The sequence below is a fragment of the Triticum urartu genome, chromosome 4 (genome assembly GCF_003073215.2).
Source record: "Triticum urartu cultivar G1812 chromosome 4, Tu2.1, whole genome shotgun sequence".
NCBI classification, from domain to species: domain Eukaryota; kingdom Viridiplantae; phylum Streptophyta; class Magnoliopsida; order Poales; family Poaceae; genus Triticum; species Triticum urartu.
The window spans coordinates 593,505,971-593,523,264 of record NC_053025.1 but is presented as its reverse complement, the minus strand read 5'-3'; the positions used below and the strand labels follow the sequence as shown (position 1 = coordinate 593,523,264).

Below are 17,294 nucleotides of genomic sequence, written 5' to 3'. Positions count from 1 at the left end.
GAGGTAGATCGCCGCTGCCACTGAATCCCGTAGGGTTTCACGGGGAGGAGGGATGAAAACGCTCCCAAAAGAAGATTTTTCTTTTTTCCATGAGGAAACAAAGTAAAAGTCAGGGATAAAAGGATGAGAATAACAAAGACTCACAACTTGTAATATCGTGACAACTACAGTCAGGATTCCAAAAGCAAGGGTTCCGCCGATGAGTTCAGCCCTCCCTTTGGTCGGTAGCCATTGAGACGACTGAGAGTGGGGAACTTCGAAGTGTCCAAGTGTCCTTCTTCTGGCTTGCATGAAACGTTTTTATTAGGTTTTATAGTGCCATGGTGTCACTTCACCCTAGCATAGAACCCGGTACTAGGAGGTCAATATCCGAAGCTCGAACCTGAAAAACGAGAAATATTTTCTGGTAGAAACTCTAGAAACCTGAAATTTATTAGGAGAATTCAGGTTTATAGTCCCGATACCCGAACAACCCTAATAACCCAAAATTAGGAAAAAGAACAGAAAAAGTTGTTGCTCTAGCGAAGGCCCGGCCTAACATAGCACTCTTTCCCTCGTGACCTAGGCGCCATCCAGTTATTGTTGGCCAAATAACACCCGCGTTGATAACTGTTAGATGCTCAACGCATGGCCGTCTGATCTTGTCTTTGCCGGCCTCTTTCTTCCCATCTCGTTGTCCTCGTTGCAGCACCTCTTGCCCGCACCATGGTCCGCCCAACACCAATGCAGCACTGCTCCCAGCAAAAAGCCGTCGACCAACACACGTGACTCCAGTAGCAACTCCAGCGACCTTGTAGCAGTTGCTCGCAACAATACCGTTTATCATAGAGTCTCCGGCGACCTCGCAACAGTGGCTCACAACAATACCACCCATTGTAGCAAACTTCGGCAACCTCGCAACGGAGCTCACAACAACGCCACCATTGTAGCAACTCCGACGGCCTCGCAGCAGTGGCTCATAGCAACATCGTCACGGTTTGTCGCAGCCTCTCCCTGCTGCTCCGGCTCCATGCGTCAACAACTACACATTTTTTATCACGTACATGAATTAGATGTTAACATGCACTCCCTCGGTAAAGAAATATAAGAGCGTTTAGATCACTAAAGTAGTGATCCAAACGCTCTTATATTTCCTTACGGAGGGAGTAGTAGTTACTAGTTATTCTATGTGTGATTACACATTATTTTATCTATTGATTGGTGTATTTATTGATGAAGTATATATTATTCATTGCTTATTAAACCGACAATCGAACCGGTCTGACCGATAAACTAGAACCGACAGCCTTGCCGGTTCGATAATTGGTTCGGTTTTTTAAACTATGAAAATATGTCTATATACATCTGTATGTAGTCCTTATTGAAATCTCTAAAAAGACTTATGTTTAGGAACGGAGGGAGTAGACGAGTCTTGGTGCTTCGGTTTCATTCATTTCTAGTGGATGGACGTAGAGTAGTATATATGGACACTGTTGTAAGGAAACTCTACTCACTTCGTTCCAAAGAATCAAAGTATAGTGCACATTAGATTTTCTATAGTCAAAATTTGTATACTTTCACTAACTTCATAGAAAAATTATCAATTTCTAGAATGCCAAATCATTATCATTAGATTCATGACGAAATATAATTTTATATGGTATAAATTCAGTATTCTAGTTTTAAAAACGTTTCTATTTTTTTAGAATGGGTTTCTCTATAAATCCTGTCAAAGCTTAAGAAACTTGATTTTTAGAAAACCAACTACATATTAAGGAACTGGGGGATAATAAGCCAGATGAAGCCAGTTATCAACTCTCAAGTTTTTTGCAGTCAGCTATAGCGCGACGTCTAGCACTGGACATCGACCTCGCTTCCACAGCGAATGGCCAGGAAGCTCATCGCGCTCCAATGCTTTCAGCTGAACAAGTGCAATCTACTTGCATCATTCACATTCGGGCACCAAACATTCCAGCAGAAGCAAAAAATAGCTATACAAGACCGCACCAAGCGTGGACCCAAAAGCCCACACTGCCCATATGCCCAGCCAAGCAACAATATCCAAAATTATAACTGAAATCCCATTGAACTTTGTGACACTTAGAACTGCATCATGGATCCAACAGACCACTTACAAGACAACGACCAACACAGAGAAAGCTTCTCCACATAAACTATATGATACAACATGCAACAACGATATACAAAGGCAACACATAAACACGCACATATATTACTAAGTAAATGCAGTAGCAGCTGGCCCACGTACATCAGCTACTCTGTTCATTGCCCTTCAGGGATGAAACTGAAATCCACGACTGAAGCGTCTGATACTGCACATAAGACAGGACGCAATTAACTCTGCTGAGTGAGATATCAGATCAGGTCTGTAATTCAGGCTGCACCACCAGAGTCAAGTCGGCTCTCAGATATAGCACACCATCAATGAAGAGGCTGTCATCAGCAATGAACGTCAACCATGGCATTCCGAAAAGATCACCGCATCCCTGCGACCGATCACCAGTCATGGTGTTCTTATATCCGTACTTGCTCACAAATTTTCCTAACGGCTTTGTCCTTGCAGCAAACTCAATATCTAAACATATTGAGCCTGCCGGCTCATCAAAAATATGTAATGATAGGGCAAAGCTGTACGATGTTGCCTGCTCAACCATTTTACAGTTTGCCAAGAGATAGAATTTGTGCCCTGCGAGATGGAACATTTGCGAGCATATACCTCCTGATGGGAAGAGTCGGGAACACTCATCACGCTTTAGATCCATGTAAACTGTAACCTGTGGGCAGGGTTGATTAAAAGCAATCACTCTCACAAGTTTGAAGTCATAAGCTCGCTCAGCAAATTGCCAACATGTTGTCCCGTTTGCTGCAAGAGCACCTTCCATCTGGTTTGGGTATGCTTTGTGTAGAAGTACCTCAGCAATATGCTTAGTTAAGTACTCATGGTCTATATCAACATCTTCACATCTTAGGACCTTCTGCAGTGCATCACAGCTCATATTACTGAAGCGTACCAGTGGAAGTAAGCGATAACTCAAGACCTTGCGTCTTTCCTCCTCCGAATAATAGTATCGCACACGGGCCCACTTGAGCAAGAAGTAATAAACCACATCTTCACATAACACGTGTAGGTCACTGCTCGAAAAGATGGCTTCGATTCCAACAAGAGAGATGTTCATCAGTTCATCTTGGAACCTGAAATGAGATAAATAATGCTATGAGTGACATATAAACAATATAATTAGTGACATCAATATCAACATTTTCTCCGAAACAAAAAGAAAAAATCATTGCTCCATCAAATAGTGGTCACTTACTTATCAAAATCCTTGTATTTATTGGCAAGGAATCCCTTCGCTGCACGTACTAAACTCTGAACTTCAGCAGCCATTAAAATGGAGCATGGATGGCCTAGGTATAGCAGTGCACATTCTGTGGTCATAGGCCGGCTTATGAGTAACTGAGTGCAGTACCTCATGCAAGCAGGAACCTCAAATTTGTCAGCACCCATTAAGATGTCGAGCAGAAGAGTGGGCTCAATTGTTGTCAGCTTTCCACTGTACATGAATCTTAGAAGCTCCATAAGGGAATTTTCTTCTGTTCCAAGTAGAAGGAAAACAGTAAAGGCACAAGGATTAAGAGAACAGTGCAAAAAAGAAGTAAGAAAAGCTCCACCTTGGATTAACCTTTTCCAATCATGGAAAAGTTTTATCTATACTATAATAGAAAACGTATGAGTTAGCGGAATCCAAACGATATCAACCATTCGATACAATCAGATCCAATGGTTCATAAATTAAGTTTCACCTTGCAAAGCGCCTCATAATTTCATATTAATTACAAAGATAATTGAGAGAGTTAATTAATCCACGAATTGCCCACATCACTGACTACAGAGACGACACACACTGGTGGATACTCTATATGATAGCCCTATAGTACTGGTTACCTACCGCCATTGCTTCGCAATCCACACTACGAGTTTGAATTATCAAATGAAATTAGTTACCATACAATTAATTATTAACCTCAATAAGGAAAGTTCTTCTGTAATTTTAAGAAAGTGCGAACATGCACTTAGAAACGTGTGTGTGAAGTCTGCGTAACTTTCTTTCAAAAAAAGTCTGCGTAACTAGTCCTATAAGTGGTAGAAACACTACAAAACATAATATTTATTTACCACAAATAATCAATGTTTTATATACAAAATATAAACAGTAACACAACCACAATAGAGAATTAGAATAAAAAGTAAGAGGAAGAATGTTACAGTTAAGCTATAATATTACCTGAATCAGCAATCCTAATTCTTGGATGTGACTCATCAGATTCTTTCATCCCATTTGTGAAAAGCTAAGAAACTGAAGCTTATTAGAAACTTGAACTGACTACATAACAAATACATTTCACATGGCTATGAAAATTACCTTTTGAAAGAAAGGACTTCTTGCGGCAAGAATTGCCGAGTTTATATAAAGGGCCTTTACTGCTGAAATTGCTTTGGCTGCCATGGTTGAGGAAGAGTCAATACTCTGTCCTTCATCAGCTGCAAAAAAACAAGATCAATGAGAAACAAGACAACTAGGAAAAAAATGTACAAAGCGACCATTAGATAGATTTTTTCTGTTAAAATGCTTGGAACATTCTGTTCAATGGTGCAGATTCGTTTAGTCAATCTTCAGATGTATGATAAAATGGTTAAAATTATCACAGAGATTGAACGGCCATTTACTGCAGCCAGCAAGCATGCCTGTAGTTCACTGAGCAAAGTGATCATAGATGTTATCCTAATGACCCAACAAGAATTTCATATAACTTTATCAGATAATTATTTGTCAATAGCCAAACTTACACAATGCCTTTTGAAAGGTTTCAGAAACTTGACCAAGAATTTCAGAACCCGCGATTCCAGAAAGGACAACAAAGTAGTAGAACTTCAGGTTTCAGTTCGAGTAACTTCTTTCCAAAATTTCTGAATTGCATCGTTGAGCACTTCCACTGTCCAGTCGCTAGTATCAATTGCAGTGGATTGATCTTATTTTACGTTTGCAGGGAAAAGGAGTATTGAAAAAAAGAAGAAGTTAACAGCACTGCCACATCAAAATGTTGGACGAGATATTTGTTGCATCATTGTCATATGTATGGACACTGGAAGACATTTGTTGTTTTCTCTGAATAACTTTGATGTTGATTTAGTCGAGTCCAAATTTCATTGTCATTGTGTCATACATTTCCACGATAAGACCTCGGGTGAAAACTTACAATCTATGCAACATGAATCTGTAATACTTAAACATAAGAGGTTGTCAAGCAGCCTAATTGACATATTACATGCTTGAACAGGCAAGTGCGGCAACATGGCAGTGGAGACTGCAGAGTTCTAAAGTTTTATGTAGTTCTTCCCTCCACATCTCCTCTCCAAATATAAAGGATCATATTACTAACATATGAAATAGAATTATGAAGTCGCGAAATATTTTCTCCAGCGTTCCAAATTCAAATCCATAGTCAAGCACTAACATATATAGTAACAATATGTTCTTCCGTTTCTGGGATACATTCAGAAACATAATATAATTGGCAGATTTGGCATGTGGATAATGTACAATCTCTGGTTCAAAACTAATGTTCATTGATTAACTACTTTTTCTCTACAAAATTGAGTTCGATTAAATGAGCATGCACCGCTGTGAATATCAGAGACCCTCTCTTATGGGCCAAAGAAAAAAATCGTAGAAGGCCAGTGATCGTGTGCCATTCCTCCCTCCAAGTCATGTCCTCGTTCAAGCACTACCGGAATCGCCCCCTATGCCGACGGCAAGGGCCGTCGGCATAGGCGTGAGTCCCGTCGGGGTAGACCTATGCCGACGGCCCCCGTCGGCATAGGGCCGTCGGCAACATATGCGTCGGCACAGCCAGGGAGGCCGTCGGCTTAGAAAAGCCGTCGGCATATATGATACGCCGACGGGGGCCGTACATCTATGCCGGCGGCCGGGGCCGTCGGCAACTATCACGCCTAACGGCGGCCGCCGTCAAGTCTGCCCAATGACTGATAGCCACGTGGCACCCCTATGCCGACGGCCTAGCCGTCGGCTTAGTCAAAACCTATGCCAACGGCTAGACCGTCGGCATAGGGGTGCCACGTGGCGACCAGCCGCTGCTCTAGGACCAGGTCTATGCCGACGGCCGAGCCGTCGGCATAATTTGAAACTAAGCCGACGGCCAGGCCGTCGGCGTAGTCCTTCATACAGAGCTCCGAGTAGCTGACACGTGGGCGCCTATGACGACGGCCTAGCCGTCGGCACAGTTTTAAACTAAGCCGACGGCTATGCCGTCGGCATAGGTGCCCACGTGTCAGCTACTGGGAGCTCACGCTAGCCCTATGCCGACGGCCTAGTCGTCGGCATAGTTTGCTTTTGCTTTTTTTTTTCTTTTTTCTGTTTGTTTTCAGATCAATGGAATTCAAATAGCAGCACATATCAGCAGATATATATGATGAGATAGACATATAAAACACAACGGAATATCATCCGGCACCATCACAACAATATATGCATAAGCATCATCACACACAAGTCTCTAAATGAACATCATCACAACCAACATAAGCATATAGAGAAGCACACAAGTCATCTAAATGATCATCACCACACACAAGTCATCTCAAGCATCATCACCACACAAGGATCATCGAGCACCGCGGAGGTCGTCACCGCCAAGACGGCCAAAGCCCAGGTCGTCAGTGCTAGCGGCAGCGCTACCGCCAAGACCGCTTCCGCCTCCGCCTCCGTGGATCGGAGTGGTCGGGCTCCGTGTCTCCGGAGTGCTGCGAAGACCGCCGCCAACGGTAGATCCACGTGTTCCCTGGATGTTGAAAAGACATATGCACGGGATATATGACTGTGTTGAAAGGCATGACATGCTTTGGGTGAATAGATTGGGGATGAACTAACCGGCGAGGGGCCAGTGTTCTGTGCCACAAACTCCTCAAAGCTCATCAGCACTGGTTGTGCTGGAGGGCATTGTGCTGGAGGGAACTGAGGACACCTGCCGGCCGCCATATCCTGAAAAGCCTGCTGCATCTGGCTATCCCTCTGCACTTGGTGTTCATAAAGCCTCTGATGCCACGCCATGGTCTCCTGGCGTGTGTACTCCATGTAGGCCTACGGTATGACAGGATGGAACTCATAAAACTACTAAATGCGGAAAATGAAGTGAGAAATGAAGATAAGAGGGAAAATACTTACAGATTGTTGCTCCTGAAAGAGGTATTGTGTACTGGTCACTGGCTGGCTCATGCGCTGGCTCAGGCTCGGGTCGATCCGACGAAGATGTGTGTAGGAGATACTAGGAGTGATCACAGCATCGAGAACCGCCTCCCGACCGTGCTCCTTGGGCCCCATCCTCACCACCGCCATGTCGTCCAGAGGCGCCGCAATGGGGTCAGGTGTGTCAGGATGTAACTCCAGATACGCTTCGGAGTAGGCCTTCTTCCTCTCTGCGGTCTTCTTGTGGTAGTACTTGGGCTCGCCAGGCTTGGGGTCCTTCCGCGTATGGGCGATCTCCCACGCCTGCATGTGTGAGAGCGGCTGCTTCAGTTTCTCCTACTGCACCACCAAACAGAGGTTAGTCATACATAAGAAAGTGATGGTAAATAGAAGAAGAAGAATGTTTAATGGGGTTAGTCATACATTAATTGCCTTGTGGAGATAGTGGTTTCGGTTTCCCTGAGCATGTACTCCCTCCGTCCCTCGGTTAGCCTTATTTTTGGTTCTCATAGCCGCCCAGGCTCCAGCCTCATCACACCAAAGATCCACCAATGCCGCCCAGGACTCGTCTTTTCCATAACACCAATTTGGACACACCTACATAATAAAAGCATAATGGCATGTAGGTGTGTCCAAATTGGTGTTATGGAAGCATAAAGCATAAAGCATAATGTACCACAAGGTAATGAAAGCATAATGAAAAATCTTTTATACTTACCGCCAAGAACTCGGGCCTCTCCAAGGTAATGCCCATCCTCCGCGCTTCTTCCTTGGTCATCTTCACACCAAGATAGTCGTGGTAGTATGTGGAGATGGCCACATAGCGCACCACGTACTGCATCTGGCGGGCCTTCTTCTTGCATTGGCGCAGCACGATCTGGTCCGCTCTAGCCCTGTGCTCCGGAAGAACTCGATAGAATTTCTACAATCATGCATGAAACAAGAATGGGAGAAGCCATGAGTTAAATCATTCATGAAACTAGAATGGACTTGTGCTTCTGAAGAGAACTCACCCAGAAAGTAGTGATCATGGCCTTGGCATGGGTCTCATGGTCCGTGTGGCGGTCCGCTTCCCAGTGGTCCCAGCTCGTGGCCAAAACCCGACGGTCCGGCTGCCTGACTGGATCAGGACAGTACAACCCCGTCCAATATAACTTCAGCAAGACGGTGATGAGGCCGTTGGGAATACGGACCCCTTTAGAATATATCCAGTTGCTGCAAAAGAATGAACGATTAGCATGTGACAAGAAAAATAAATAACAACCGGAATAAGCATGTGACAAGCAACATAATGAACCACTTACTCTTTTCCCGTGGGCTCAATGAGCCACTTCTGCTCCTCAGTAGCAGGAACCTGCTTTGGTAGCTTTGCGTTGCCACGCAGCCGCCCCTTCGTGTCAACCCCCTTCTCGTCACCACCATCATCCCCGGAATAGAGCATAGCCGGGAAAGTCATGCATGCAATAGTGCAACCAAACTTTCATCAAGAAATTTCTCTGCAAATCCCGGTCGTATGTCAACCTCGGAAAGTACCAAGAATGGTGCAAAGCATCCACAAGCGGCTGCATAAACACACCCAATTGCTTCCCCGGGTAGTCAGGCCCCGGAATGATGAGCGACAAGAACATGGTCTTCCGTTGCATTAGGGCACCAGGAGGAAGATTGAGCGGAATTACAAACACAGGCCAGCAGCTGTATGGATTGGACGACATGCCATATGGATTCAACCCATCACCTGATATGGCTATTCTGACATTCCCAGCCTCGGCTGCTTCCTCGGGGTATTCTTCATCGAATGACTTCCATGCTTCCCCTCCCGATGGATGTATGATTTTTTTTGGATTGTACCTTATACCTTCCTTGTGCCACTTCATCATTTTGGCAGACTCCTTCGTGATGAAAAGGCGCTGCAGTCTTTTTATAAAATCAAGATATCGAAGAACCTTAACGGGGATGGTTAGCTGCTTTTTCTGACCATCCTCACCGACCACCTCAATGTACCGAGACGAACCGCACTTCCTACAGTACTTGTCATCCGCATACTCGTGCCTAAACAAAAGGAAATTCTTCGGGCAAACATCTATTTTCTCATAATCCATAGAGAGTGCCTTCATGATTTTCTTTGTATCGTACATGCTTTTCGGCAGTTCATGACCCTCAGGGAGGCTGTTAGCCCATACTCCCAGGAATGCTTCGAAGCATTTCTGGCTACAGCCATACTCAGCCTTGACTGCAATCAGTTGCGAGATGGCATCCAGCTGAGATATTTTCGCACCCGCATAAAGAGGTTTCTTCGACGAGGCCAAGACCTCCAAGAAGGCCTTTGTGGTTGCCTCCGGCTCCTCTGGTTCATTCTCTGAAGGTGTCGCATTTGCCGTTTCTGCAACAATGACATCATCTAGCATGTCCCTGACCCCGTCGTCCTCATATCCATCGATGCGTTGTCGCATCACCTCCTCTCTACCACGGTCTTGCTCGGCTATGTTTATCGGCGGCATGTCAAAGTTTGGCATATATCCGTGCATGCGAAGATGCTCACTCATGTCCGTCTGATTTCTACGGTGATGTCTGGCACATCTCGCACAGGGGCATGGTGGGATAATTCTCATTGGACGACAGAATATCTCCTTCAAATACACATCGGTTTTCGCGATCCACTCTGATGTTACTCGATTCCGACGGATAAAACCACTGTACATCCACTGATTATCTGCCATCCTCTACTTTTTTGCAACCCACACAACATAATTAAGGATTCACTTAAATTAATCACATCAAATTTTCAGTTTCTACCATGTTTAATCCACCTACATCTCTAATAGGTAAAGATGGGTCCTAATCCCACCCGAGAATGTGTAGATTGAGTACGTTGTCCACGCTCTACCCCGTTCCGAGACAAAATTTCGGCAGCACCTCCCCGCTGTTCTCCAGATACACGTCTCGGCAAAATGCTGAGAGAATGTGCATCCGGAGAACAACAGGGAGGCGCCGCCGAAATCCTGTCTCGGAACGGGGTAGAGCATGAACAACGTACCCAATCTACACATCCTCGGGCTGTCCGTGGAAAGCGATGGACAATCCGAAAGAGCTGCGGTGATAAATATGCAATTGAATGCATATTTATCGATGCAACCCTTTCGGACGGGAGACCTAGGTTACGCGACTTGATGTGAAAATTTAATCTAGTGACATGGAAAAAAAGTGGACGGGGTCATGGAATTGCTGCTCACCCTCCGATGTAGAGGATGTAGTCGATCAAAGGAGGGACGATCCTGGACCAACACCTCCAACGTCGACGGTCACTCCACGAAGATGGGAACACCACAAATCCTGCTAATTCCATCAAGTGAAAAAATTAGGTCTTCACCTCACATTAACCATTTGGCACAACATTATGAATCAACATGAAACAAAATGTCAAATTGCAAAAAAATAATCTTTATTAAGTATTTTAGAAACCAAGTGCCTCGATTTGCTTCTTATATATGAATCAACATGGCCATAACACTAACTTGACCAATATCCGTCCATCTATCACAAATTTGCCCAACATCTAATTCATCTATATTCACAAACTTAGTAAAAACTATCTAGTATGTATGTAAATACCTAATAAAACTACACAAAACTATCTAGTATATATCTAAATATCCATCCATCTATCTATTCATCTAGCATCCATCTATATATTCATCTAGCATCCATCCATCTATCTAGCATCTATCTATTCATCCAGCCACCATGAACACAAGCAACGAGAACAACGGGTGCTCACTGGGGCTGGGAGCGGGCACGGCGGCGTCTGGCGATGGAGGGAGGAGCTCACTGGGGCTGGGAGCGGGCACGGCGGCGTCTGGCGATGGAGGGAGGAGCTCACTGGGGCGGGAGTGCTCGTCGAAGCAGGGCCGGCCGAAGCCGCGCCCAGGAGTGCTCGTTGGGGCGGCCTGCGGGCTCCGGGAGGCCGAGCCAGGGCGGGGAGCCCTGCGGCCGGCGGCGGCGCGAGAAGGGGTCGGCGCGGGCCGGGTGGACGGCGGCGTCGTGGGGTCGGGGTGGGGTTCGAGGCCGTGGCGGGGTCGGGTGGACGGCGGCGCAGCGAGGAGGGGCGGAGAGGGTCGGGGCGAGGGGCGGGGAGGGGCACGGGCGGCGGCAGGCGGCGGGGAGCGGCGCGGGTGGAGTGGCGGCGCAGCGTGGGGCGGCGGGGAGCGGCGCAGCGTCGGGGGCGCGATGGGGAATGAGTGGAGAGGGTTCGCCCCGCGGGTGGAAAAGGCAGACTATGCCGACGGCTAAGCCGTCGGCATACGTTAGGAGGCCACGTGTCACCTATGCCGACGGCTTAGCCGTAGGCATACTTTTTTATTTTTTCTATATTTTTTTATTACCCACGTCACTGATCCGCGTAACACCTACCGTATGGCCTAAGCTATGCCGACGGCTTTGCCGTCGGCATAATTTTATTTTCCTTTTTTATTTTATATAAATTTTTTAATGTTTTCTTATAGTTATATATTTATTCTTTTTATTTTATACAGATTTTTAAATTTTTTTATAGTTATAATTTTCCTTTTTATGTATTATTATTTCATATAGATTTTTAATTTTTTTTAAACCGCTCAGCCCTCTCCTCTCCCGGAACCACACAAAGGGGAGGGGAGGGGAGGCGCCGTCCGTGACGGGGGCCACACCCCGGAGACGCGTGCCGCCTCTTCGGACATGCCACAACACCACCCCACATGTATGAGGGCCCGGTACGACGCTCCGGTGCCATTGCTACCCCCCAGGGCCCCCGTCCCGCCTAACCCTGTAGCGTTTTACCACGGGATCTAGCCCTTTGACTTTGCACGGATGGGCTTTGACCAGTGGACCTCTCCACCCGGTTGTGTCGGGTCAGCCCAGAGGGACACCGGGGAGCAACATCTGGGCCAAACCCACAGCTAAATCCACTCCGTGTAGACCCGATGCGGTAGTTTCCCCCCTCCAGGTGCCGGCGGCGGCGCCGTCCGTGAGGGGGCCACGCACCGGAGACGCGTGCGGCCTCTTCGGACATGCCACAACACCACCCCACATGTATGAGGCGCGGTACGATGCTCCGGTGGCATTGCTACCCCCCAGGGCCCCCGTCCCGCCTAACCCTGGAGCGGTTGACCACGAGATCTAGCCCTTTGACTTCCCACGGATGGGCTTTGATCAGTGGACCTCTCCACCCGGTTGTGTCAGGTCGGCCCAAAGGGACACCGGGGAGCAACATCCGGGCCAGATCCACAGCAAGATCCTCTCCGTGTAGACCCGACGCGTCCGTTTCCCCCTCCAGGTGCCGGCGTCGGCGCCGTCCGTGACGGGGGCCACACCCCGGAGACGTGTGCCGCCTCTTCCGACATGCCACAACACCACCCCGCATGTATGAGGGCCCGGTACGACGCTCCGGTGCCATTGCTACCCCCCAGGTCCCCCGTCCCGCCTAACCCTGTAGCGTTTGACCACGGGATCTAGCCCTTTGACTTTGCACGAACGGGCTTTGACTAGCGGACCTTCCCACCCGGTTTTGTTAGGTCAGCCCATAGGAACACTTTGGAGCAACATCCGGGCCAGACCCACAACAAGATCCCCTCCGTGTAGACCCGACGCGTCCGTTTCCCCCCTCCAGGTGCCGGCGGCGGCGCCGTCCGTGAGGGGGGCCACGCCCCGGAGACGCGTGCCACCTCTCCGGACATTTCACCACACCACCCCGCATGTATGAGGGCCCAGTGCGATGCTCCGATGGCATTGCTACCCCCCCCAGGCCCCCCTCCCGCCTAACCCTGTAGCGTTTGACCACGGGATCTAGCCCTTTGACTTTGCACAGACGGGCTTTGACCAGCGGACCTTCCCACCCGGTTGTGTTAGGTCAGCCCATAGGAACACTTTGGAGCAACAACCGGGCCAGACCCACAGCAAGATCCCCTCCATGTAGACCCGACGCGCCCGTTTCCTCCATCCAGGTGCCGGCGGCGGCTCCGTCCGTGAGGGGGGGCACACCCCGGACACGCTCCGGTGGCATTGCTACACCCCAGGGCCCCCGTCCCGCCTAACCCTGTAGCGTTTTACCACGGGATCTAGCCCTTTGACTTTGCACGGATGGGCTTTGAACAGTGGACCTCTCCACCCGGTTGTGTCGGGTCAGCCCAGAGGGACACCGGGGAGCAACATCTGGACCAAACCCACAGCTAAATCCACTCCGTGTAGACCCGATGCGGTAGTTTCCCCCCTCCAGGTGCCGGCGGCTACGCCGTCCGTGAGGGGGCCACGCACCGGAGACGCGTGTGGCCTCTTCGGACATGCCACAACACCATCCCACATGTATGAGGCGCGGTACGATGCTCCAGTGGCATTGCTACCCCCTGGGCCCCCGTCCCGCCTAACCCTGGAGCGGTTGACCACGAGATCTAGCCCTTTGACTTCCCACGGACGGGCTTTGATCAGTGGACCTCTCCACCCGGTTGTGTCAGGTCGGCCCAAAGGGACACCAGGGAGCAACATCCGGGCCAGATCCACAGCAAGATCCTCTCCGTGTAGTCCCGACGCGTCCGTTTCCCCCTCCAGGTGCCGGCGTCGGCGCCGTCCGTGACGGGGGCCACACCCCGGAGACGTGTGCCGCCTCTTCCGACATGCCACAACACCACCCCGCATGTATGAGGGCCTGGTACGACGCTCCGGTGCCATTGCTACCCCCCAGGTCCCCCGTCCCGCCTAACCCTGTAGCGTTTGACCACGGGATCTAGCCCTTTGACTTTGCACGGACGGGCTTTAAACAGCGGACCTTCCCACCCGGTTTTGTTAGGTCAGCCCATAGGAACACTTTGGAGCAACATCCGGGCCAGACCCACAACAAGATCCTCTCCGTGTAGACCCGACGCGCCCGTTTCCCCCCTCCAGGTGCCGGCGGCGGCGCCGTCCGTGAGGGGGGCCACGCCCCGGAGACGCGTGCCGCCTCTTCGGACATTTCACCACACCACCCCGCATGTATGAGGGCCCGGTGCGATGCTCCGGTGGCATTACTACCCCCCCAGGCCCCCTCCCGCCTAACCCTGTAGCGTTTGACCACGGGATCTAGCCCTTTGACTTTGCACGGACGGGCTTTGACCAGCGGACCTTCCCACCCGGTTGTGTTAGGTCAGCCCATAGGAACACTATGGAGCAACAACCGGGCCAGACCCATAGCAAGATCCCCTCCATGTAGACCCGACGCGCCCGTTTCCTCCCTCCAGGTGCCGGCGGCGGCGCCGTCCGTGAGGGGGGGCACACCCCGGACACGCTCCGGTGGCATTGCTACCCCCCAGGGCCCCCGTCCCGCCTAACCCTGTAGCGTTTTACCACGGGATCTAGCCCTTTGACTTTGCACGGATGGGCTTTGACCAGTGGACCTCTCCACCCGGTTGTGTCGGGTCAGCCCAGAGGGACACCAGGGAGCAACATCTGGGCCAAACCCACAGCTAAATCCACTCCGTGTAGACCCGATGCGGTAGTTTCCCCCTCCAGGTGCCGGCGGCGGCGCCGTCCGTGAGGGGGCCACGCACCGGAGACGCGTGCGGCCTCTTCGGACATACCACAACACCACCCCACATGTATGAGGCGCGGTACGATGCTTCGGTGGCATTGCTACCCCCCAGGGCCCCCGTCCCGCCTAACCCTGGAGCGGTTGACCACGAGATCTAGCCCTTTGACTTCCCACGGACGGGCTTTGATCAGTGGACCTCTCCACCCGGTTGTGTCAGGTCGGCCCAAAGGGACACCGGGGAGCAACATCCGGGCCAGATCCACAGCAAGATCCTCTCCGTGTAGACCCGACGCGTCCGTTTCCCCTCCAGGTGCCGGCGTCGGCGCCGTCCGTGATGGGGGCCACACCCCGGAGACGTGTGCCGCCTCTTCCGACATGCCACAACACCACCCCGCATGTATGAGGGCCCGGTACGACGCTCCGGTGGCATTGCTACCCCCCAGGGCCCCCGTCCCGGCTAACCCTGTAGCGTTTGACCACGGGATCTAGCCCTTTGACTTTGCACGGACGGGCTTTCACCAGTGGACCTCTCCACCCGGTTGTGTCAGGTCCGCCCATAGAGACACCCGGGAGCAACATCCGGGCCAAACCCACAGATACATCCACTCCATGTAGACCCGACGCGTCCATTCCCCTCCTCCAGGTGCCGGCGGCGGCGCCGTCCGTGACGGGGCCACACCCCGGAGATGCGTGCCGCCTCTTCGGACATGGTATAACACCATCCGGTTGTGGTAGGTCATCCGATATATATGAACACTTGGAGCAAAGTCCCCTTCGTATAGACCCGATGCGGCTGTTCCCCATTCCAGTTGCCGGCTGGCGGCGGCACCGTTCGTGAGGGGGGTCACACGGTCTGTACAGAACTGAAAAATAATGTATGTATGCTTATTAACACATACTGTATGTAAGTTAGTTAAATAATAATAATAAAGAAAACAGTGAAGAAAAAGAAAAAAAACTATATGCATGCTTACTATATGCTTATTAACACATACTATATGTATGCTTATTAACACAATCTATATGTATGCTTATTAACACATATCTATGCCGACGGCCACCCGTCACGGCCGTCGGCATAGATTTGACGTCGTTAGCCGGCCATGATGAGTGTTGTCGGCAGGCCCGCATCTATGCCGACGGCTTATATATGCCGACGGCAGCTGTAGGCGTAGTGCGGGATAAGCCGACGGCTGTGATGTGCCGACGGCTGCTGTCGGCGTAGACGGGGATAGCCCGACGGCCATTGTACGCCGACGGCCAGGATCTAGCTGTCGGCATAGCTCGGATTAGGCCGACGGTGGCCGTCGGCATACATTTGGCTGTCGGCTTAGAGCCCTGTTCCGGTAGTGAAGTTCGCTGACGCAGGCACAGAAAGCCGTTCCCGGGAACAGGTTTGTCGCTCGGCCTTAACTCTCATCCACACGCGCACATATTAGCGCATTAATAAACGAACAAGAGATTTGCGGTGTCATTAAAGAGGTGTGTTGCCGTGGTGCTCACGCCTTTGGTTACCGGGGATGTTTCCTCCCGCCCTATATACCGGTCCCAAGGGAGTGACTCTTACATATACACAGCATATATACTAGTCACCCACAGCACATAACTTATGGATTCTCTCTATTACATTGTTTACACCTTATGCTAAACCCTAAAATTAAACCACATTGATAGAGGGTCAGCCTGAAGCCCTGAACCACTTTCAGAAACGAAACTAGGCCAAGCATCACAAATCAAGCGCAATAACCCCACACGCGCACAGATCTACTGTATGTACGAATCGCATCAAACATGCAGGTAATTACAAACGCCTAGATCCATCCAGCGGCGATAAGGGGGAAGGAATTAGGGGAGGGGGTGAACGAGACTCTACGCACCTTTCTCCTGGCTGGCGGCATCGGGGAGAGATTCTCCTCCTCCGTCGTCGCCGGCGACGACCTCTACCTCCAGAACGATGTTCGAGAACGCCTTCGAATTGAAGGCGAACTCGAAATCAGGAACCTCGTCGCAGCGTGAGAACTGCAGGCCCGTCTCCGCTTCCGCAGGTACCGTCGCAGTCTCGCCGCCGGCCATGCGCTCCGCGCGCGACGACAGGAAGGATGCGCGGGAGGACGGCGGAAACCCTAGCTCCCAGAGGGTTCTTCCAGGAGGCGAGAGGGCCGTCGCCGGTCGGATCTACGAGTAAACAGTTTCAATGACCGCGAACCTCTTTTCGAACATTCTTCAGTTTGTCCTTTTTTTCACTGGAACCTTTTTCTGTCTGTTTTAAGATTTGTTTTGATCGGCTGACCTATCTGCTTTTTTTTTGTTGATGAGTGCTGACGGCTGACTTATCTTTTTTCTTTTTGACCAAAAGGCTGACCTATCTGCTCTCTTTGTTAGGGGAACCAACCATGGACGCGTGCCTATATATGTGAACTAAGGGCCCAAGGCAGACCTTTGGAAAGTTGCTTAAAGGGAGTTCTTCCACATCTTCTTTCCCGAGAATAAGGTCCAAG

General features: G+C 50.0%; 1 protein-coding gene across 1 annotated transcript; it reads right to left on the bottom strand.

Annotated features, from left to right (window-relative positions):
* Nucleotides 1-2,360: 2,360 nt before the first annotated feature.
* LOC125554325 (BTB/POZ domain-containing protein At2g46260-like) lies at nt 2,361-16,869 on the bottom strand. The gene is made up of 5 exons (XM_048717900.1): nt 16,674-16,869; nt 4,425-4,501; nt 4,287-4,350; nt 3,315-3,594; nt 2,361-3,192 (listed from the first exon to the last, which is right to left on the bottom strand). The coding sequence occupies exons 1-5, from the start codon at nt 16,867-16,869 to the stop codon at nt 2,361-2,363; spliced, it is 1,449 nt and encodes a 482-aa protein (XP_048573857.1).
* Nucleotides 16,870-17,294: the final 425 nt, after the last annotated feature.

Coding starts and splice junctions, on each gene's coding strand:
- LOC125554325 (XM_048717900.1), bottom strand. CDS start 16,869: ATGGCCGGCGGCGAGACTGCGACGGTACCTGCGGAAGCGGAGACGGGC. Junction 4,502..16,673: donor TGCCGCCAGCCAGGAGAAAG/GTGCGTAGAGTC, acceptor CAACCATGGCAG/CCAAAGCAATTTCAGCAGTA. Junction 4,351..4,424: donor GAAGTCCTTTCTTTCAAAAG/GTAATTTTCATA, acceptor TCAGTTTCTTAG/CTTTTCACAAATGGGATGAA.